Source organism: Nomascus leucogenys, chromosome 11 (genome assembly GCF_006542625.1).
Source record: "Nomascus leucogenys isolate Asia chromosome 11, Asia_NLE_v1, whole genome shotgun sequence".
Classification (NCBI taxonomy): domain Eukaryota; kingdom Metazoa; phylum Chordata; class Mammalia; order Primates; family Hylobatidae; genus Nomascus; species Nomascus leucogenys.
Genome location: NC_044391.1, coordinates 54689660 through 54712493, shown reverse-complemented (window position 1 = coordinate 54712493; position 22834 = coordinate 54689660). Strand labels below are relative to the sequence as shown.

The 22834-nt window shown below is 46.1% G+C and overlaps 1 protein-coding gene across 9 annotated transcripts in view; it reads left to right on the top strand.

Annotated features, from left to right (window-relative positions):
* RBMS2 (RNA binding motif single stranded interacting protein 2) overlaps nt 1-22834 on the top strand; it is a 101148-nt gene that overhangs the window by 43719 nt on the left and 34595 nt on the right. For 7 of the 9 annotated variants that reach the window (XM_030822419.1, XM_030822418.1, XM_030822421.1 and 4 more), the window contains 4 exons: nt 4888-5054; nt 11681-11739; nt 12606-12697; nt 14406-14563. In XM_030822419.1, the coding sequence (XP_030678279.1) occupies nt 4888-5054; nt 11681-11739; nt 12606-12697; nt 14406-14563 (476 nt within the window). Of the gene's footprint in view, nt 1-4588; nt 4610-4887; nt 5055-10778; nt 10900-11680; nt 11740-12605; nt 12698-14405; nt 14564-22834 lie in introns of those variants that run through there. The other 2 variants (XM_030822425.1, XM_030822423.1) reach the window with 2 other exon arrangements.

Genomic DNA, 22834 nt, shown 5'->3' with positions numbered 1-22834 from the left:
AAGCGATTCTCCTGCCTCAGCCTCCTGAGTAACTGGGATTATAGGCATGTGCCACCATGCCCAGCTAATTTTGTATTTTTAGTAGAGACGGGGTTTCTCCACGTTGGTCAGGCTGGTCTCGAACTCCCGATCTCAAGTGGATCCACCTACCTCAGCCTCCCAAAGTGCTGGGATTATAGGCGTGAGCCACCTCGCCTGGGCTTTTTTTTTTTTTTTTTTTTTTTTTTTGAGACGGAGTCTCGCTCTGTCGCCCAGGCTGGAGTGCAGTGGTGAGAACTCGTCTCACTGCAAGCTCTGCCTCCTGCCAGGTTCATACCATTCTCCTGCCTCAGCCTCCCGAGAAGCTGGGACTACAAGCGCGTGCCACCACGCCCAGCTAATTTCTGTATTTTTAGTAGAGACGGGGTTTTGCCATGTTGGCCAGGATGGTCTCGGTCTCTTGACCTCACGATTCGCCAGCCTCAGCCTCCCAAAGTGCTGGGATTACAGGCGTGAGCCACTGTGCCTGGCCTTTTTTTTTTTTTTTTTTTTTTTTGAGACAGAGTTTTGTTCTGTCACCCAAGCTGGAGTGCAATGATGCAATCTTGGCTCACTGCAACCTTCGCCTCCCGGGTTCAAGCAGTTCTTCTGCCTCAGCCTCCCAAATAGGTGGGATTACAGGCATGTGCCACCACGCCCGGCTAATTTTTGTATTTTTAGTAGAGACGGGGTTTTGCCATATTGGCCAGGCTGGTCTTGAACTCCTGACATCAAGTGAACCACCCACCTTGGCCTCCCAAAGTGCTGCGATTACAGGCATGAGCCACCAGCTGCTTCTCTTCAATTTATTTATTTCCCCAGTAACCCTTGTATTCTTGTTTGGACAGTCCTGGCATCATTGATTCTTTCTTTCAGAAACATTATCTCGCATTGAGAATGGGGATAGATGAACGCCAACTGAGGCAGGTGGTCTCTTCATCTGCTCGTGCTTGGCACATAGTATGGTGCTACTAAAGTTGCTTTTGTTTTTTTCCCTCCCTCCCTCCCTCCCTCCCTCCCTTACTCCCTCCCTTCCTTCATTCCTTCCTTTTTCTTTCTTTTTCCTTTTTTTTTTGTTTTTGAGACAGAATCTTACTTTGTTGCCCAGGCTGGAGTGCAGTGGCATGATCTTGCTTACTGCAACCTCTACACCTCTGCCTTCCAGGCTCAAGTGATCCTCCCACCTCAGCCTCATGAATAGCTGGGACTACAGGTGTGTGCCACCGTGCCCACCTAATTTTTGCATTTTTTTATAGATGTTTCACCAGGTTGCCCAGATTGGTTTCGAACTCCTGGGCTTGAGGCATCTGCCTGCTTCAGCCTCCCAAATTGCTGGGATTACAGGCGTAAGCCACTGTGCTTGGCCTCTTTGTTTTTTTAAGAGATAGGGTCTCACTCTGTTGCTCAGGCTAGTCTCTGACTCCTGGCCTCAAGCCAACCTCCCACCTCAACTTCCTGAGCAGCTGGGATTACAGGCTTGAGCTACTGTGCAAGCTGACAGTTGCTTTTATTATCATTGTTACGTTGACATCGTGGCTATCATCATCATCACCCTCATCACTGACAGACCTACAGTCTCATATTCAGAGAAGCAGCTTTGTTTTCTCAGCTAAGGATCAATAATAGCAACTCCTTAGAGATAAAGAAGGACATATTTTTTTTTTGGAGACGGAGTCTCTCTCTGTCACCCAGGCTGGAGTGCTCGGCTCACTGCAAGCTCTGCTCTGCCTCCTGGGTTCACAGCCATTGTCCTGCCTTAGCCTCCCGAGTAGCTGGGACTACAGGTGCCCGCCACTAAGCCCGGCTAATTTTTTTGTAGTTTTAGTAGAGACGGGGTTTCACCATATTAGCCAGGGTCGTCTCCATCTCCTGACCTCGTGATCCGCCCGCCTCGGCCTCCCAAAGTGCTGGGATTACAGGCGTGAGCCACCGCGCCCAGCCAAGAAAGACATATCTTATTTAATGATCTCCAGCAGTAAACTCCTTATTCTAAACTCAGGAACTGTGATTAAGAATTTAGGTCACAATAGGCTGGGCGCGGTGGCTCACGCCTGTAATCCCAGCACTTTGGGAGGCCGAGGCGGGTGGATCACGAGGTCAGGAGATCGAGACCATCCTGGCTAACACGGTGAAACCCCGTGTCTACTAAAAATACAAAAAATTAGCCAAGCGTGATGGCGGGTGCCTGTAGTCCCAGCTACTCAGGAGGCTGAGGCAGGAGAATGGTGTGAACCCGGGAGGCGGAGCTTGCAGTGGGCTGAGATCGGGCCACTGCACTCCAGCCTGGGCGACAGAGCAAGACTCCGCCTCAAAAAAAAAAAAAAAAAAGAATTTAGGTCACAATCTTCTTTTTTTTTTTTGAGATGGAGTCGCCCTCTGTCACCCAGGCTGGAATGCAGTGGCACGATTTTGGCTTACTGCAACTTCCACCTCCCAGGTTCAAGCATTTCTCCTGCCTCAGCCTCCCAAGTAGCTGGGATTACAGGCATGTGCCACCATGCCTGACTAATGTTTGTATTTTTAGTAGAGACGGGGTTTCATCATGTTGGCCAGACTGGTCTCGAACTCCTGACCTCAAGTGATCCAACCGCCTCGGCCTCCCAAAGTGCTGGGATTATAGGTGTGGGCCACTGTACCTGGCCATAGGTCATAGTCTTCTTGACAATGTTTTATCTTTATGAAATACGTATTTATCACAACCTTCGTAATTTTTTTTTTTTTTGAGATGGAGTCTCTTTCTGTTGCCCAGGCTGGAGTGCAGTGGTGCAGTCTTGGCTCACTGCAACCTCTGCCTCCCGGGTTCAAGCAAGTCTCCTGCCTTGGCCTCCTGAGTAGCTGGGACTACAGGTGCATGCCACCATACCTGGCTAATTTTTTGTATTTTAATAGACAGGGTTTCACCATGTTGCCCAGGCCAATCTTGAACTCCTGAGCTCAGGCAATCCACCCACCTCGGCCTCCCAAAGTGCTGGGATTAGGGGTGTGAGCCACTGCACCCTGCCTCAACTAATTTTTGTATTTTTTGTAGAGATGGGGTCTTGCTATATTGCCCAGGCTGGTCTCAAACTCATGGGTTCAAGCAGTTCTCTCACCTCAGCCTCTCAAAGTGCTGGGATTACAGGTGTGAGCCACTGTGCCTGGACCAGTGTATTATTATTATTGCAGAGCTAGTAATTAAATGGAAATTTCAAAGTGATTCTTTTTAAAATTTATTTAACTTTTATTTTAAGTTCATGGGTATATGTGCAGGTTTGTTATATAGGTAATCTTGTGTCATGGGGGTTTGTTTTACAAATTATTTTGTCACCCAGTTATTAAGCCTAGTGACCTATTAGTTATTTTTCCTGTTCCTCTCCCTCCTCTCACCCTCCACCCTCGGACAGTCCCCAGTGTGTATTGTTCCCCTTAATGTAAATATGTGTTCTCATCATTTAGTTCCCACTTATAAGTGAGAACATGCGGTATTTGGTTTTCTGTTCCTGCGTTAGTTTGCTAAGGATAATGGCCTCCAGCTCCAACCATGTTCCTGCAAAGGACAGGATCTCATTCTTTTTTATGGCTGTGTAGTATTCCATGTGTGTATGTACAACCTTTTCTTTATTCAGTCTACCATTGATGGGCATAGGTTGATTTCATGTCTTTGATATTGTGAATAGTGCTGCAGTGAATATACACATGCTTGTGTCTTTATGATAGAATGATTTCTATTCCTTTGGGTATATACCCAGCAATGGGATTGCTGGGCTAAATGATATTTCTGTTTTTAGGTTTTTGAGGAATCACTACATTGTCTTCCACAATGGTTGAAATAATTTGCACTCCAACCAACAGTGTATAAGTGTTCCTTTTTTCCATAACCTCATAACCTCACTAGCATCTGTTATTTTTTTACTTTTTAATACTAGCCATTCTGACTGTTGGGAGATGGTATCCCACTGTGGTTTTGAGTTGCATTTCTTTCTTATTTTTGAGATGGAGTCTTGCCCTGTCACCCAGGCTGGAGTGCAGTGGCGTGATCTCGGCTCACTGCAAGCTTCGCCTCCCAGATGCACGCCATTCTCCTGCCTCAACCTCCTGAGTAGCTGGGATTGCAGGCGAGTGCCACTACACCTGTCTAGTTTTTTTTTTTTGTTTTTTTTTTTTTGCATTTTTAGTATAGACGGGGTTTCACCACCTTGGTCAACTGGTCTTGAACTCCTGACCTCGTGATCCACCCCCCTTGGCCTCCCAAAGTGCTGGGATTACAAGCGTGAGCCACTGCGCCCGTCCTGCATTTCTTTTCTTCTTTTTTTTCAAACGTGCTGTTGCCCAGGCTGGAGTGCGGTGGCACGATCTCGGCTCACTGCAATCTCTGCCTACCGGGTTCACGCCATTCTCCTGGCTCAGCCTCCTATCTGGGACTATAGGCACCCACCACCACGCCCGGCTAATTTTTTTGGATTTTTAGTAGAGACAGGGTTTCACCATGTTAGCCACGATGCTCTCGATCTCCTGACCTCGCGATCCGCCCGCCTCGGCCTCCCAAAGTGCTGGGATTACAGGCGTGAGCCACCGCGCCCGGCCCACAGAGTGTTATCTGGGAAGTCCTAATGTAAGTGCTGGCAAAAGAGGGAAAAAGGAATAGGAAATATAAAGGGTGTATTAAAAGCTACAACAGAATTTTAAATCTTTGGGCTATCTCAGAATGTGGTATTAGATTTCTTCTCTGCTAAAATATGGAGCTAAGGAACAAACTATGTGTGTCCAAGTGAGTGCACATTTGTGATTATATATAGTTTGGAATCATTTTTTCAAGAGGTTCAGGATCTTCCTCACTCTCCAACATGTAAATGGATAATCCTTCTACCTCTTCCTCATGTCTCCCTGCAGCCATATGTGTCACTGGCTCAGCAGATGGCACCACCTAGCCCAAGCAACAGTACACCTAACAGCAGTAGTGGAAGCAATGGAAATGACCAGCTGAGCAAAACCAACCTATACATCCGAGGATTGCAGCCAGGCACTACTGACCAAGATCTTGTCAAGCTGTGTCAGCCGTAAGTTGCAGTACATGTGGGTAGGCTTCCAGGGACAGTATAGATTTGGTTTTGAGACAGGGTCTCGTTATGTTGTCCAGGCTAGTCTTGAACTCCTGGGCTCAAGTGATCCTCCTGTCTCAGTAGCTGGGATTACAGACGCATGCCACCACTCCTGGCCTTGCCAGCTCACTTATCCTAAAAGGCAATGGCATTTTGTTTCTACTCCATAGACACAAACTTTCTCAGCAGCCTCTCTCTTAAAAAATTCTACCTGCTACTGGCCGGGTGCAGTGGCTCACGCCTATAATCCCAGCACTTTGGGAGGCCGAGGCAGGCAGATCACGAGGTCAGGAGATAGAGACTATCCTGGCTAACATGGTGAAACCTCGTCTCTACTAAAAATACAAAAAAATTAGCCGGGCATGGTGGCGCGTGCCCGTAGTCCCAGCTACTTAGAAGGCTGAGGCAGGATAATGGTGTGAACCCTGGAGGCTGAGCTTGCAGTGAGCCGAGATCATGCCACTGCACTCCAGACTGGGCAATAGAGCGAGATTCCATCTCAAAAAAAGAGAAATCTACCTGCTACTGATATGTATTATAAAGCCTTTATGTATTTCTCTAAGGAAAGCCAGTGTGGGACTGGCCTTTAAAGCCTAATATCCAACTTTATTTCCAGCACCTCCCCCAACCTGATGGTCTTAGTGGAAAGATTGCTGTCCTTACACCTTGAATAGAAAAGTTTAATATCTCTATAGATGTTAATTAGAAGGCATGAGAGAGCTGGCAGTGGGGATGGAAAAAAGTGGGACTCGCCAATCAAATCATGCACTTCGGACTTTCTGCTGCTGGAGATATTCCTTGGGAATGGAGACCTCATATTAGCAGATAAAGAAAGTGGAGATAGGAGCAATTACTCTGCATCTACCCCATGAAGACCCTTCGGAGTTCTTTTTAGTAGATTTGAATCATGGAATTGCCCAATTAGGAATGTTGGGAAAATGGCAAGAGTGCACAGTTGTCCAGCTCAAAAAATAACAAACAATAAAAAATAAAGTCTAGTGTATATACAAAACTGGTCCTTGGGCCGGGCGTGGTGGCTCACACCTGTAATCCTAGCACCTTAGGAGGCCAAGGCAGAAGGATTGCTTGAGCTCAGGAGTTCAAAACCAGTCTGGGCAACATAGTGAGACCTTGTCTCTATAAAAAATATAGTAAAAATATATATTTAAAAAATTTTAAAAACTGGTCCGTTATCTCAGCTTACCTTGCTAGAAAGGCATGTAAGTGGAACTAAGGGGACTGTCTTGGACTAGTAATTTTTGAGAGGTGGGAATTAGCAGAAATGTTGGTTTATGAGGGAGCGAAAGAGTATCATATTAATATAGGTCCTTGATTTCTAAATTTTGTTTCTTGTACTAAATATAATGTGCTACAAAAATTCTCTCACATCACAAGACAGAGAAGAATCTTTTTTTTTTTAAGACTGAGTCTCAGCCTCCCAAGTAGCTGAGATTACAGGCGCACACCACCACATCCGGCTAATTTTTGTTTTTTTTTTTTCGCTAGAGATGAGGTTTTACTGTGTTGTCCAGGCTGGTCTCGAACTCCTGACCAGGTGATCTGCCCACCTCGGCCGCCCGAAGTGCTGGGATTACAGGTGTGAGCCACTGTGCCTCGCTCAGAGAAGAATCTTGATTAGACTTTACCATATATTCGTTCCTCAGTATCTGTGGGGGATTTGTTCCAGGACCTCCTCTGTCCCCCTGCATGGATACCAAAATTCACCAAGCTCATGTCCCTATGCTTTTTTTTCTTTAAGACAGGATCTTGTTCTGTCACCAAGGCTGGAGTGCAGTGGTGTAATCACAACTAACCGTAGTCTCTAGGACTCAAGCAATCCTCCCACCTCAGCCTCCTGAGTAGCTAGGCCTACAGGTACACACCACCATGCTTGGCTAATTTTTTGTAAATTTTTTTTTTTTTTTTGAGACAGAGTCTTGCTCTGTCGCCCAGGCTGGAGTGCAGTGGCGCCATCTCAGCTCACTGCAAGCTCCGCCTCCCGGGTTCACGCCATTCTCCTGCCTCAGCCTCCCGAGAGCTACAGGCGCCCGCCACCACGCCTGGCTAATTTTTTGTATTTTTAGTAGAGGCGGGGTTTCACCGTGGTCTCGATCTCCTGACCTCATGATCCGCCCGCCTCGGCCTCCCAAAGTGCTGGGATTACAGTTGTGAGCCACCGCGCCCGGCTTTTTGTAAATTTTGTAGAGATGAGATTTCATCGTGTTGCCCAGGCTGGTCTCAAACTCATGTGCTCAATCATTCCTCCTGCCTCGGCCTCCCCAAAAGCTGGGATTACAGGCATGAGCCACCGAGCCTGGCCTCAAGTCCCTTAGATAAAATGGTGTAGTGGCCAGGCATGATGGCTCACGCCTATAATTCCAGCACTTTGGGAGGCCAAGATGAGTGGATCACCTGAGGTCAGGAGTTGGAGACCAGCCTGGCCAACATGGTTAAATCCTGCCTCTACTAAAACTACAAAAATTAGCTGGGTGTGGTGGTGGGCACCTGTAGTCCCAGCTACTCAGGAGGATGAGACAGGAGAATCACTTGAACCCAGAAAGCAGAGGTTGCAGTGAGCCGAGATCATGCCACTGCACCACAGCCTGGGTGACAGAGCAAGACTTCGTCTCAAAATAATAAAAATAAAATAAAATAAAATGGTGTAGTATTTGCATATAACCTATGCACATGCTCCTATATACTTTAAAATTATCTCCAGATTACTTATGATACCTCAATACAATACAAATGCCATGTAAATAAATGTTATACTGTATTGTTTAGGGAATAATGACAAGAAAAAAGTCTGTACATGTTCAGTACAGATGCAACCATCCTTTCTTTTAAAAAACATTTTAACTTTTATTTCAGGTTAAGGGGTACATGTGCAGGTTTGTTACATAGGTAAACTCGGGACTCGGGTATTTGGTATATAGATTATTTTGTCATCTGGGTACTAAGCATAGTACCCAACAGTTATTTTTTTTAATTTTTTTTTCCCTGAACTTCTCTTAGAAGAAAGACCTTTTTTTTTTCCCTGTATATTTTCAATCCATGGCTGGTTCAGTCCACAAGTGGGAAACCTACAGATACAGAGGGATTTTTATTTTGCCTTTCTGAACAATTGCCTTATCTTTTGCTGTGTCTGAAGCATAAGTATAGTCAAGGGCAGCATGTAAGATCGAAGTAAGGAGCCCAAAAGGGGACTGTGGAGAGGCAGGAGTGAGGCAGGGATGAAAGAGGTGCCAGAGGAGTCCTGACGAGGAGACTGAGCAGAGCAGGTGGGTGGAGCCCTCTGTCCGCTGTGAGCAGGGAGTTAAGCCTTTCTAGGAAGGATGTTTCTCATGCGTAGAAGGACTTCCTGCCTTTGTCCCAGTTGTCTCTCCCTGGGTTGTAGAGGAAGTAAATATTGCTGGATCCTAAAGTCTGGTATGTGGGAAGGAGAGGCGTGGAGTCTAGGACTGGAGCTCCTGGTTCTCGGAGGGGCTCCTTCAAGGAAGCAGCAGCAGTGACCCAGCTGCTGCCAGCTGCAGTGGAAATTCTGAGCTCAAAGTCTCAGCTGCTAGACCACAGCAAGCTCTACCCTGGGGCCTTCATAGGGATAGCAGCACTTGTGTCCTCTGCCCCACAGTCAGACTTCTCATGAGTCCCTCCGCTGCCTAAATTTGGGAATGAATCCAAGTATGTAGCCTGGAAGGGCTAGGATAGCCACATCCATCCTCACCCTCCTTTTAGTGTGTTCTGTTCCCAGCTTTCAGGGCATTGCTTGGCTTATTCTGTCTAATCCTTTGGATCACAGAAGTTCCACCAAAAAAGTCAGTGAGATGCCGCCAAGGAGTGAAAACAAATCAATCATCATATGTTCTTTAGGGATAGAAGGAGAGATGGGAAAATCGCTTGTTTGGGGTATTATTCTCAAATTCATTCCCTGACAACTATTTTCAGTTAGCTCTTGTACTTCTGACTTTGTTAGTGATTTCTGTTCTGTCTCTTTAATATTTTCACCCTCCTGGAGTGGAATGTAGAGGCTTTTGTCTAGTGGAACACCTCTAATATAATCCCTGATCTGTGATACACTACTACTCAAGTTTTAGAAGTTCCACGTGACTCTGCTACCAAAGTATAATTTTCAATAAGTTGAAAAACACAACTGTTAGGCTGGGCACAGTGCCTCACACCTGTAATCACAGCACTTTGGGAGGCTGAGGCAGGTGGATCACTTGAAGTCAGGAGTTCAAGACCAGCCTGACCAACATGGTGAAACACCATCTCTACTAAAAAATACCAAATTAGCTGGGTGTGGTGGCGCATGCCTGTAATCCCAGCTACTCCAGAGGCCGAGGCAGGAGAATCGCTTGAACCCGGGAGGCGGAGGTTGCAGTGAGCCAAGATCATGCCACTGCACCTCAGCCTGGGCAACAAGAGTGAAACTCTTTCAAAAAACAAAAAGAAAGAAAACACAACTGTCATGCAAATATAAAATGTACGTGAGTCAAAGATTTTTATAACTCATTAATGAGGGAACCAGCAGGATGGCAAAATGAGTTCAAAGAGCATTTGAGGAACTATTTATAGGAAATGAAGAAAGAATGTTGGAATAAGATTGCTACATTAGATAAAAAACTGGTTTATGTCCTATAGGATAGTAAAGCCACTAACCTTTGCAATTATTTTATCTACTGCACAGAAATAATTTGCATTTTTACTGGACAAAAATCTATAACTTGGCCAAGTGTGGTGGCTCATGCCTGTAATCCCAGCACTTTGGGAGGCTGAGGCGGGTGGATCACCTGAGGTCAGGAGTTTGAGACCAGCCTGGCCAACATGGTGAAACCTCATCGCTAGTGAAAATGTAAAACTTAGCTGGGTGTGGTGGCAGGCGCCTGTAATCCCAGCTACTCGGGAGGCTGAGGCAGGAGAATCGCTTGAACCTGGGAGGCGGAGGGTGCAGTGAGCTGAGATTGCGCCATTGCACTCCAGCCTGGGCAACAAGAGCAAAACTCCATCTCAAAAAAAAAAAAAAGAAGAGGAAGGAGAAGGAGGAGAAGAGGAAGAAGAGGAAGAAGAAGAAAGAAGAAGAAGGAAGAAGAAGAAGAAAGGATATGCAGCGTTTGGCCTTATCACCAAAATTTAGATGGTTTTTTGTTTATAAGATGATTTTCTTAGAGCTGGGCATGGTGGCTCTCAGCTGTAATCCCAGCACTTTTGGAGGCCAAGGCAGCAGGATTGCTTGAGGCCAGGAGTTAAAGACCAGCCTGGGCAGCATAGTAAGATCCTGTCTCTACAAATAATTTTTAAAATTAGCCGGACATTGTGGTACACACCTTTGGTCCTCAGGAGGCTGAGGCAGGAGAATTGCTCGAGCCCAGGAGTTCAAGGCTGCAGTGAGCCATGTTCACACCATTGCACTCCAGCCTGGGCAATAGAGCCAGACCCTGACGCACACACACACACAATTTTTTTTTAATACTACAGTTCCCACTCTCCTCCCTAACACCCTCAAATCTTGACAATGAGAAATAGAAGTCTTAGAGTAAGGCAAAGAGATATTAAAGTTGAGGTTCCTTGAATATAATAATAATAGCAATTAAAAATTTTAAGTGCTTACCGTGTGGTAGACATTAATGATTTGTGTTTATTAACTCAATTCACACTCCTAACCATCCTATCTCCATTTTACAGATGATGAGGCTGAGACACCAAAAGGTTCAATGACTTGTTCAAGATCACACATAGCTAAAAAGTGGCAGAACCAGGATTTGAACCAAAGCAATTTGGCTCAGGTTGACCTTCAATTAAAGGGGTCAGTGGAGGGGTGATGGAAATAGGATATCAGAGTAGAAAAATGTCTATAGTTTTTTCATAGGATCAGTGGTGTTTTCCAAAAGAAAATAAGTAATGGCAAGGATTCTTTTTAGTCCTCAGGGAATTCCAGCCAGAGCTCTGCCTCTACACACTCTTTTGTGTGGACATTGCCAAGCTTCTTTCCCCAAAAGACAGTCATCTCTTTCCAACTAGTGTGTGAGTCTTAGCTGGGAAAGAAGAGAGAAATGTGTTGGTATTATAAGGAGTACAGTTACCTTATTTCTTTTAGGTACCTTTGGGGAGGATGGGTTTATATTAAGTGTGGCATTTTTAACCCACTTCTTTTTTTTCTTTTCTTTTTTTTGAGATGGAGTCTCGCTCTGTCATCTAGTCTGGAATGCGGTGGCGCCATCTTGGCTCACCTCAACCTCCACCTCCCAGGTTCAAGCAATTCTCCTGCCTCAGCCTCCCAAGTAGTTGGGACTACTAGCGTGACACCCAGCTAAGTTTTGTACTTTTAGTAGAGATGAGGCTTCATCATGTTGGCCAGGCTGGTCTCAAACTCTTGACCTCGAGTGATCCTCCAGCCTCAGCCTCCCAAAATTCTGGGATTACAGGCGTGAGCTACTGCACCTGGCCCCCATTTCTTTTTTATTTTTATTAATGTTTGAGTAGGAAGTTAGATCATGGAAAGGGCATGGATTTGTCGAGATGTCTGAATCTGTCCTATTCTTAGTCTCTGCCCCCAGATTATTACTTTGCATTTTCCTCTCCCTTAGATATGGCAAGATTGTTTCCACTAAGGCCATACTGGACAAGACCACAAACAAATGCAAAGGTGAGAGAACAACTGTCCTTGGTGTTGGAGAGCACCAGTAAGTGAGGCCATCCCTTGCCACTGCCCTTTACTGCTGAGAGTCCTGAGTCTACGGTGTCAGCGAGGAGTCCCTGAAATTTTTAGGCTTAAAAGATTAGGAGATATTTAGATTCTTTGGTGACCAGATAGCTAGAGCTGAAAATGCTGTTTAAGGGCCCCAAGGCCAGAAGACTATACAAAACACCTTTGAGTCTACTGAGCTTATTTTGGACTTTGTATTTCCCTGGATGAGGTGGTAGAAGTGGGTAAGTGAGATTTTCTTCTGCTTAGCAAAGCCATGTAAATGCCTTTTTTGGGGAGTGTTTTGGTGGGTGTTATTTTCTGAGGGTGCGTAGTTTTATTGGGGTTTTGAGCAGTTCTAGATAGAGCTGGAAGAGTGGAAGGAAGAGAAAGGGTTATAGGTTGGGGTGGTGAGGGTCTTCTTCCAGCAGGTGGCTGGTGGTCTGCTCTGAAGAGGCTGCATTCCCTACATGCCTAGCATTTCTGGGGTATATCAAGAAAAGAGGGGAGTGAATTCTTGTAGAGGTATAGGGGGGCTTTGGGTTATTAGAAGAGCCTAGTTCCTGAAACCTCAAATTTCTTAAGAGGGAGGGAGAAGGGCAGGGACACCAGAGTAGCTCATTGCTTTGGCATTCTTAGCCACAAAGTAGATCACATCTCAGGGTTTGAGGAGCATGTGGATAACTACCTGAAACCTCTCAATAGCTCTTTCTCCCTCCCATTTCTGTTACATGGATCCTAACTCTTCCTCTGTCTCCTGAAAAGCCTGGACCTCTCTATGTTCCTTACACCTCCCACTTCCTAGTCATGCTGTTTCTCTGTTCCAGGCTATGGCTTTGTAGATTTTGACAGCCCTTCAGCAGCACAGAAGGCTGTAACAGCACTGAAGGCCAGCGGTGTACAGGCACAGATGGCAAAGGTAAGGGTACTGCCCCATGTCTGTTCCTCCAAGGGGTTTGTGGTTAGCACCAAAATTCCAGTTCTAAGGCTTCCAGAGGGCTTAAGAACCATGAAATTGAGTGGGCAAGGGCTGTCCGTGGTGCTTTCTAGACAGTCCATGAGCACCCCTGGCTGCTGGAGGAAGATGTATTCAAAGTCTATGGCAGGTAGCTCTATCAGCTCCCTTCCTCTTACCAAATTATTGGCAGCAAGAAAGGTAAGGTGGCCTCTTCCAGTACTCCTGCTGCTTCCCTATGTTCCCTATATTTTTCACCCTGGCCCCACTTCCCTACCAGACAGCTTGTGGTGGTTTTGCAACATTCTCTGAACAAGTCAATTGTGCAACTCAGAATTTCAGAACAATGCTCTCCACCTCCTAATGTTGTTCCCCATACGGGGCCGGGCAGTGGGCTGGGGAGGCAGGAGGGAAGCCACATCACGGGAGGAAACTGTCTCTTCTCCTCAGATCTGTCTGAAACTGTTGTCTTCACCTAGACTACTAGAAATCTAGAAGCTTTTCTCTCACTTCTTCTGTTAGTTGGGATTGTCCCCTTGCCTTTCTATTTTATTTTATTTATTTTGAGACAGAGTCTCGCTCTGTCGCCCAGGCTGGAGTGCAGTGGCGCAATCTCGGCTCACTGCAAGCTCCGCCTCCCGGGTTCACGCCATTCTCCTGCCTCAGCCTCCCAAGTAGCTGGGACTACAGGCACCCGCCACCATGCCTGGCTAATTTTTTGTATTTTTAGTAGAGACAGGGTTTCACCGTGTTAGCCAGGATGGTCTCGATCTCCTGACGTTGTGATCCACCCACCTCAGCCTCCCAAAGTGCTGGGATTACAGGCATGAGCCTGTAATTACAGCCTGGCCGTCCCTTTGCCTTTCTGAAGCTGTTATGAGTATTATACATAGAGCTTGTGAGACAGGCCTGCTAGACACCTTTTCTGTAATGGTTAAAGAAGAGGAAAACAAAAGGAAAAGCCAGAAGAGGATTAAGGTTGCTAGTGACCACTGTTTAGGGCAGAGTGACTGCTTAAATTCTTATAAATACAACTATTGGATGATATTGCCATTTTGCACATTCTATCCCCTGGAAGGGCTCTCCTACCTCCTCTTCCAGGAGTAAAACCCTCTGACAAAAGCTCAAAGGTTTAGGAGCCTTCAGGGTCCTAGGAGACTGTAGCTTTCAGGGCTCCATGGTGACCCAGTGAACTCTGCATCTGGCTCTTTCCCTGTTCCCTTCTCCCCTCTTCCTGCTCTTCCTCCATCAGGGAGTGAACAGGCATTCCTACTTAGAGGATTCTGCGTGGCCGGAAGAGAAGTGGGGAGGGGCTGTTCAAAACAAGCCAGCCAAGGAGCAAGGCAGTCTGAGGGAATCCAGCCTCTGGGACCGGCTGCTGGGGGAGAGCGGGAATGCTGCTCTGCCTGTTTCTAAAAGAGACAGCCAAACACCATTTATGACTTGTATGATGGGCTTGTATAGTACTAGAAATATTAAATCTGCACTTCTCCCTCCTGGAACTCAATATACAACCCGTGGTAGAGGGACTGGGTGTTAACAAATAGAATAATCTTTGTTTATGTGGGGCCCTTCCTGTAGTCTCTTTCCTGAAATGTCATTTGTGAGGAGGGCTGAGGGTGGGAGAGGGATAAGAGATGTGAGCCTCATTTTCTCACTGTTATTTCCATAGCAACAGGAACAGGACCCCACAAATTTATACATCTCAAACCTCCCACTTTCAATGGATGAGCAGGAACTGGAGGGGATGCTGAAGCCCTTTGGCCAGGTTATCTCCACCCGTATCCTTCGAGATACCAGTGGGACCAGCAGAGGTGTTGGCTTTGCAAGGTGAGGATGGCAGGAGTGGGGAAATGATGAGGTTAATAACAAATGTCACTTGGGGCTCACCAGAAAACAAAATCTGTGCCTTTCCCACACAAGGTTAAAATACTGTACTATTATTCAAAAATACTTGATGGTAAGTCGAAAGTTCATTTTAGGCCAGGCACGGTGGCTTACACCTGTAATCCCAGCACTTTGGGAGGCCAAGGCAGGCACATCACCTGAGGTCAGGAGTTTGAGACCAGCCTGGCAAACATGGTGAAACCCCGTCTCTACTAAAAATACAAAAATTAGCCAGACGTGGTGGCACATACCTGTAATCCCAGCTACTCGGGAGGCTGAGGCAGGAGAATTGCTTGAACCTGGGAGGCGGAGGTTGCAGTGAGCTGAGATCATACCACTGCACTCCAGCCTGGGGAACAGAGTGAGACTCTGTCTCAAAAAAAAAAAAAAAAAAATTCATTTTATTATAGGTTACAATACTCAAAAACCCATTAGACCCTACCTAAATATTTTTTTATAAAGATGGGGTCTTCCTGTGTTGCCCAGGCTGCTCTTGAACATCTGGGCTCAAGTGATCCTCCTGCCTCAGCCACCTAAGCAGTTGGGATTACAGGCATGAGCCACCACACTCGGCTAAGCTCCCCACTACTTCCTGCTACTCTAGGCTTTGTTCCTTTAATCCAGACCCAACCAGAGTAAAAAATTCTGTACATTCTTATGGTTTACTGAGTATTTCTCATCTTGTTGTCTCATTTAATCTTTTTTTTTTTTTTTTTTTTTGAGACGGAGTCTCGCTGTCACCCGGGCTGGAGTGCAGTGGCGCGATCTCGGCTCACTGCAAGCTCCGCCTCCCAGGTTCACGCCATTCTCCTGTCTCAGCCTCCTGAGTAGTTGGGACTACAGGCACCCACCACCACGCCTGGCTAATTTTTGTATTTTTAGTAGAGACAGGGTTTCACCGTGTTAGCCAGGATGGTCTCGATCTCCTGACCTCGTGATCCGCCCGCCTCGGCCTCCCAAAATGCTGGGATTACAGGCGTGAGCCACCGCGCCCGGCCCCTCATTTAATCTTTACAACAGCCCTATGAGATAAATATTCTCTATCTTACGGATGAGGAAAGTGAACTCTTCAGTAGAAATGATTTGCCCAGGGTCTTACAGGAGTAGGTGTTAGAGCAGAGCCCTGATCCTTCTGGCTTTGAGAGCAGTAGGATGAAGTAGAAGTTTTGATCTTCCTTTTCAGATCTGTTGGGAGACCTCTATTCCAGAACAATTCTGCACCTGTGATATCAGAGCTTGTGAGCCTTCGTTCACTCTCTGAAGTGGAGATTGATTCAGATGAGTAATTTTCCCACAGTATTCCCTACACCTGCAGTTTTCCCAGGTGCACTTCTTTGGGCTTTGGTATCTGCCCTCACTGTCATAGGGCATCAGCCTCCCTTAGCCCACTTAAGAAATGGCTCTGCTTTTATTTATTTTAAGATTTTATTTGAGAGGAGATTCTTTTGACTTTTTTTTTTAAGTTTCAAAATGACTGGACTAAGTGAGCTAAGCACCCCTTTTTGCTTTATAATATCTTGTCTGGTCCGTGAACACCTCCTTACTCTGCGTGTTTGAGACCTTGGGAACAAGAAATAGTTTCTCTTGGCCGCGCGCGGTGGCTCACACCTGTAATCCCAGCACTTTGGGAGGCTGAGGCGGGTGGATCACCTGAGGTCAGGAGTTTGAAACCAGCCTGGCCAACCTGGTAAAACCCCATCTCTACTAAAAATACAAAAATTAGCTGGGTATGGTGGTGGGCTCCTGTAGTCCCAGCTACTTGGGAGGCTGAGGCAGGAGAATCACTTGAACCCAGGAGGCGGAGGTTGCAGTAAGCCGAGATCGCGCCATTGCATTCCAGCCTGGGCGACAAAGCGAGACACCGTCTCAAAAAAAAAAAAAAAAAAAAAAAAAGAAGAAGAAATATTTCCTTTTCCCCAGCTGACTCAAGCTTAGTAGCACCACCTGCTGGCAATCCCGTGTATATCTAAAGGAGAGTTCCTAGGCTTGGGACCATCGAACTTATTTTGCAGGTTGAACAGAGGTTCTCAACCTTTCTCAGTTTGTGGCACCTGTAGTTATCTAATAGTTTTTCACTCTAGATCAAAAGAAATACCTAACAGTTCCATTTATTAAGTAACTGAATGGTCCACACTTTTTTTTTTTTTTTGAGACGGAGTCTCGCTCTGTCGTGTACCACAGGTGCGTACCACCACGCCTGGCTAATTTTTGTATTTTTTTGTTGTTGTTGTTGAGACGAAATCTCACTCTGTCGCCCAGGCTGGAGTGCAATGGCACAATCTTGGCTCACTGCAACCTCTGCCTCCCGGGTTCAAGTGATTCTCCTGCCTCAGCCTCCTGAGTAGCTGGGATTACAGGCGCCCGCCACCATGCCCGGCTAATTTTTGTATTTTTAGTAAAGATGTGGTTTCACCAGGTTGTCCAGGCTGGTCTCGAACTCCTGACCTCAGGTTATCCAGCCGCCTCAGCCTCCCAAAGTGCTAGGGTTACAGGCATGAGCCACTGCGCCCAGCCAGTCCACACAACTTTTTTAAAAACTTCCCTGACAGCAATAACTTCATGGTCCATACAGCTTAAGAAGTGTTTATGTTTTAACAACTTTGTAGCTGTTTGAAAAAATAATACACAAACATTGAAAGAGAGCATGTCTTTATTTCATTCTAACTACACTTACTAATGGAATATGTGCCTTTTGGAATTGCACAACTTCTCAAAATTTGGTATCAGAATGGACACCTACACACTCATTTCCTGTTACATATTGGTTTTCTTATGGTATTTGCTTTTGTCATAGCAACTATTTAAACCCAGCTTTGTGAAAATATGATGTTATCAAAAGGATTGTAGGGGGAACTAGTGTTGACGCAGTGAACAATTTTGAGTTAGTAGTGCCCACATTTTCCAACAGATATTGCTGTTTTTCTTCAAAGAGTTAAAATAACCCTCATTGTGCCCCTCTGAGTTCACCACAGCCACCCACAGTGCCTGAGCACAGTTTAGGAACTGTGGCTTTAGAGACTTTTGAAAAACTGTGAAATTTCTTGTATGTTTCTATGTTATTGTCTACAAGTTTTCTTCATGTATTCAGATTCATGCAAAGTATGATTTCCAGCAAATTATAAATATTGGCATTTAAAATAAAACTGTTACCTCATTTAAAATGTATTCAAATGAGATCCAAATATCATATCAATCTGATACACAAATCATTCATTTAAAAAATACCTGACTTTGGCCGGACTCGGTAACTCACGCCTGTAATCCCAGCACTTTGGGAGACCGAGGCGGGTGGATCGTGAGGTCAGGAGATCGAGATCATCCTGGCTAACACGGCGAAACCCCGTCTCTACTAAAAATACAAAAAATTAGCCAGGCCTGCCGGGCGTGGTGGCTCATGCCTGTAATCCTAGCACTTTGGGAGGCCGAGGCGGGTGAATCACAAGGTCAGGAGATCGAGACCACGGTGAAACCCCGTCTCTACTAAAAATACAAAAAATTAGCTGGGTGCGGTGGCGGGCGCTTGTAGTCCCAGCTACTCGGGAGGCTGAGGCAGGAGAATGGCGTGAACCCAGGAGGCAGAGCTTGCAGTGAGCCGAGATCACGCCACTGCACTCCAGTCTGGGCGACAGAGCGAGACTCTGTCTCAAAAAAAAAAAAAAAAAAAAAAAAAAAAAAAGCCAGGCGTGGTGGCAGGCGCCTGTAGTCCCAGCTTACTCGGGAGGCTGATGCTGGAGAATGGTGTGAACCCGGGAGGCGGAGCTTGCAGTGAGCCCAGATCGCACCAAGGCTCTTCAGCCTGGGTGACATGCACTTCAGCCTGGGCGACAGAGTGAGACTCGTCTCAAAAACAAACCGGACTTTGGGAGGCTGAGGCGGGCAGATCACTTGAGCTCAGGAGTTCAAGACCAGCCTGGGCAACATGTGAAACTCCATCTCTATAAAAACAAAACAAACAAACAAAAAAATTAGCTGAGCATGGTGTCACGTGCCTATAGTCCCAGCTACCTGGGAGGCTAAGGTGGGAGGATCACCTGAGCCCAGGAGGTCAAAACTGCACTCAACCATGATCACACCACTGCACTCTGGCCTGGGCTACAGAGTGAGACCCTGTCTCAATAAATAAATCAATACAGGAATATGGGTAGGGCTGCAGGCAGATGGGGTGGGTCTTGCCCTGGGGATGGAGCTATGGGCCCATAGGACCCCCAGCCACTTCCAAGTCCCCCTTACCCCTACACCCCCTCTCAAAAAAAAGGGGCTACTTTTTTTTTTTAATTTAAATACAGTAGTCTCGGCCGGGCGTGGTGGCTTATGCCTGTAATCCCAGCACTTTGGGAAGCCGAGGCGGGCAGATCACCTGAGGTCGGGAGTTCGAGACCAGCCTGACCAACGTGGAAAAACCCTGTCTCTACTAAAAATACAAAATTAGCTGGGTATGGTGGCGCATGCCTGTAATCCCAGCTACTCAGGAGGCTGAGGCAGGAGAATCACTTGAACCTGGGAGGCGGAGGTTACGGTGAGCTGAGATCATGCCATTGCACTCCAGCCTGGGCGACAAGAGCAAAACTCCATCTCAAAAAAAAAAAAAAAAAAAAAATAGAGTGGTCCCCCCTTATTTATGGTTTTACTTTCTATGGTTTCAGTTACCCACAGTCAACTGAAAATATTAAACGTAAAAGTCCAGAAATAGTTACAAAGTTTTTAAATTGTATGCCATTCTGAGTAGCATGATTAAAATTCAGGCCGGGCTCGGTGGCTCATGCCTGTAATCCCAACACTTTGGGAGGCCGAGGCGAGCAGATCACTTGATATAGGAGGTCAAGACCAGCCTGGTCAACATGGTAAAACCCTATCTCCATTAAAAATACAAAGCTAGCCAGGCGTGGTAGTGTGCACCTGTAGTCCCAGCTACTCGGGAGGCTGAGGCAGTAGAATTGCTTGAACCTGAGAGGCAGAGGTTGCAGTGAGCCAAGATCGCACCACTGCACTCTAACATGAGTGACACAGTGAGATTCTGTCTCAAAGACATAAATAAATAAAAAATTTCATGTTGTCTGCTCCATCCCACCCTTTGTCCAAAGTATCCACACTGCAAATGCTACCCACCCATTAGTCACTTAGTAGCCATCGTGGCCATCGGATGAAAAAGCATAGTATATCTAGGGTTTGGTACTATCCATGGTTTCAGGCATCCACTAGGGGCCTTGGAATGTATCTCCTGAGGATAAGGAGGGACTACTATAGTCATAAATCTCATATCATTCTTATATTCCTTTTTGCTTCTTGATCTTGTGTTTCTATTCCATTTCTCTATAGAATTTTGTTTCTATTCCATTTCTCCATAGAATTGTATTCTAGTGTAAAATATTTTTATAAAGTCTTTGTGGATCATCTTGTCATACTTCTCTGCAACAAAAATATGTATATAAATTAAAAATTTTGGCCAGGCATGGTAGCTCATGCCTGTATAATCCCAGCACTTTGGGAGGCTGAAGTGGGCAGATCACTTGAGGTCAGGAATTCGAGACCAGCCTGGCCAAAATGGTGAAACCCCCGTCTCTACTAAAAATATAAAAATTAGCTGGGTGTGTTGGTGGCCACCTGTAATTCCAGCTACTCAGGAGGCTGAGGTGAGAGAATCACTTGAACCCAGGAGATGGAGGTTGCAGTGAGCTGAGATCACCCCACTGCACTCCAGCCTGGATGACAGAGTGAGAGTCAAAAAAAAAAAAAAGTTATCTTTACAATGATGAGCTCGCAATTGCCCAGACAACATAAATATATTAAAATGTTCATACAAGGCCAGGGGCAGTGGCTCACGCCTGTAATCCCAGCACTTTGGGAGGCCAAAGTGGGTGGATCACCTGAGGTCAGGAGTTCGAGACCAGCCTGGTCAACTTGGTGAAACCCTGTCTCTACTAAAAATACAAAAATTAGCTGGGTGTGGTGGCAGGTGCCTGTAATCCCAGCTACTCAGGAGTCTGAGGCAAGAGAATCACTTGAACCCAGGAGGCGGAAGTTGCAGTGAGCCGAGATCACACCACTGCACTCCAGCCTGGACAATAAGAGCGAAACTCCGTCTCAAAAATAATAATAATAAATTAAATAAAATAAAATGTTCATACAAAATTATTATTAATATTATTATTATTGAGACAGGGTCTCACTTGGTTGTGCAGGCTAGAGTGCAGTGGTACGATCCTGGCTTACTACAGCCTTGACCTTCTGGGCTCAAGTGATCCTCACACCTCCCTACCACCATGCCCAGCTAATTTTTTTGGGGGGGGATGGTGGGGGCAGCAAATTTTTTAATTTTTTTTTTGGAGATGGAGTTTCACACTGTCACCCAGGCTGGATTGCAGTGGTGCGATCTTGGCTCACGGCAACCTCTGCCTTCCAGGTTCAAGCAATTCTCCTGCCTCAACCTCCCGAGTAGCTGGGACCATTGGCACATGCCGCCACACCCGGCTAATTTTTTGTATTTTAGTAGAGACTGGGTTTTACCGTGTTGCCCAGGCTGGTCTCGAACTCCTGAGCTGAGCTCAGGCAGTCCACCTGCCTCAGCCTCCCAGAGTGCTAGGATTACAGGCGTGAGCCACTGCACCCGGCCTAATTTTTTAAATTTTTTGTAGAGTTGGGAGTCTCACTGTTTAGCCCAAGCTGGTCTTGAATGCCTGGGCTCAAGCAGTCCTCCTGCCTCAGCCTTTCAAAGTGCTGGGATTTAGGCATGAGCTACTGTGCCTGGCCCGAAATTTTTTTTTTTTTTTTTTTTTTTTTGAGATGGCATCTTACTCTGTTGCCCAGGCTGGAGTACAGTGGTGCGATCTCAGCTCACTGTAACCTCCACCTCCCAGGTTCAGGCGATTCTTGTGCCTCAGCCTCCCAAGTAGCTAGGATTACAGTTGCATGCCACCATGCCCAGCTAATTTTTGTATTTTTAGTAGAGGCAGGGTTTCACCAGGTTGGCCAGGCTGGTCTTGAACTCCTGGCCTCAAGTGACCCATCCACCTTGGCTTCCCAAAGTGCTGAGATTACCGAAGTGAGCCACTGCACCCGGCCAAATTATTTTATAGAAGTAAATTTTATTGCATATACAGAAGCATCTATGACATGGATAGGTTTTCTTTTGTTTAGATTTTTCTAATTAGGTCAGGTAAGCATAAATTAATATTGTTTATTACTGTAACAAGGGAGAGTTTAATGCCAGTTCTGTTCCTGCTTTTTGTTTTCATGCTAAGAAACCTTGTTCTCATAAATAAGTAGATGGGAATGGAAAGAATTTTGTTAAAACAGGAATTTTAAAAATTTCTTCTGGCTAGGTATGGTGGCTTGTACCTGTAATCCCAGCACTTTGGGAGGCTGAAGCAGGCGGATCACTTGAGGCCAGGAGTTTGAGACCAGCCTGGACAACATGGCGAAACCCCATCTCTACTAAAAATACAGCAATTAGCCAGGCATAGTGGGACATGCCAGTAATCCCAGCTACTGGGGAGCTGAGGTAGGAGAATCGTTTGAACCTGGGAGGAGGAGGTTGCAGTGAGCCGAGATTGCACCACTGCACTCCAGCCTAGGCAACAGAGCGAGACTCCATCTAAAAAAACAAACAAAAAATCCTTCTGAATTATATGCCAAGAACCAAGGTGTTCTGTCATCAAAATTGATTTTTTATGTGTGAATTGACAACTTGCTAAAGTCCCCCAACTTTGTTGTTTCTAAAGAATTGGAAACCATTTGAGAGGAGCTATCGTAAGAGGGAACTTCAGCCTTGATCATTAGCCATCAGGAGCTCTCCCTCAGGAAGATTAGATTTAACCATTTTTGAGAAAGTTGAGATTCTGAAATGCTCCACGGCCTGCTTACCCTTTGGAAAGACTGTAAGGGGTAGAAGTACCCAACAGAAGACCACAGCTCTACGATACCTAATGTGTGGTTTTCTCTAAAAGGCTCAATTTGAGGACTTTTAAAAATCTCTTCTTTTGGCCGGGTGCAGTGACTCACGCCTGTAATCCCAGCACTTTGGGAGGCCGAGGCGGGCGGATCACGAGGTCAAGAGATCGAGACCATCCTGGCTAACACGGTGAAACCCCGTCTCTACTAAAAATACAAAAAATTAGCCGGGTATGGTGGCGGGCACCTGTAGTCCCAGCTTACTCGGGAGGCTGAGGCAGGAGAATGGTGTGAACCCAGGAGGCAGAACTTGCAGTGAGCTGAGAT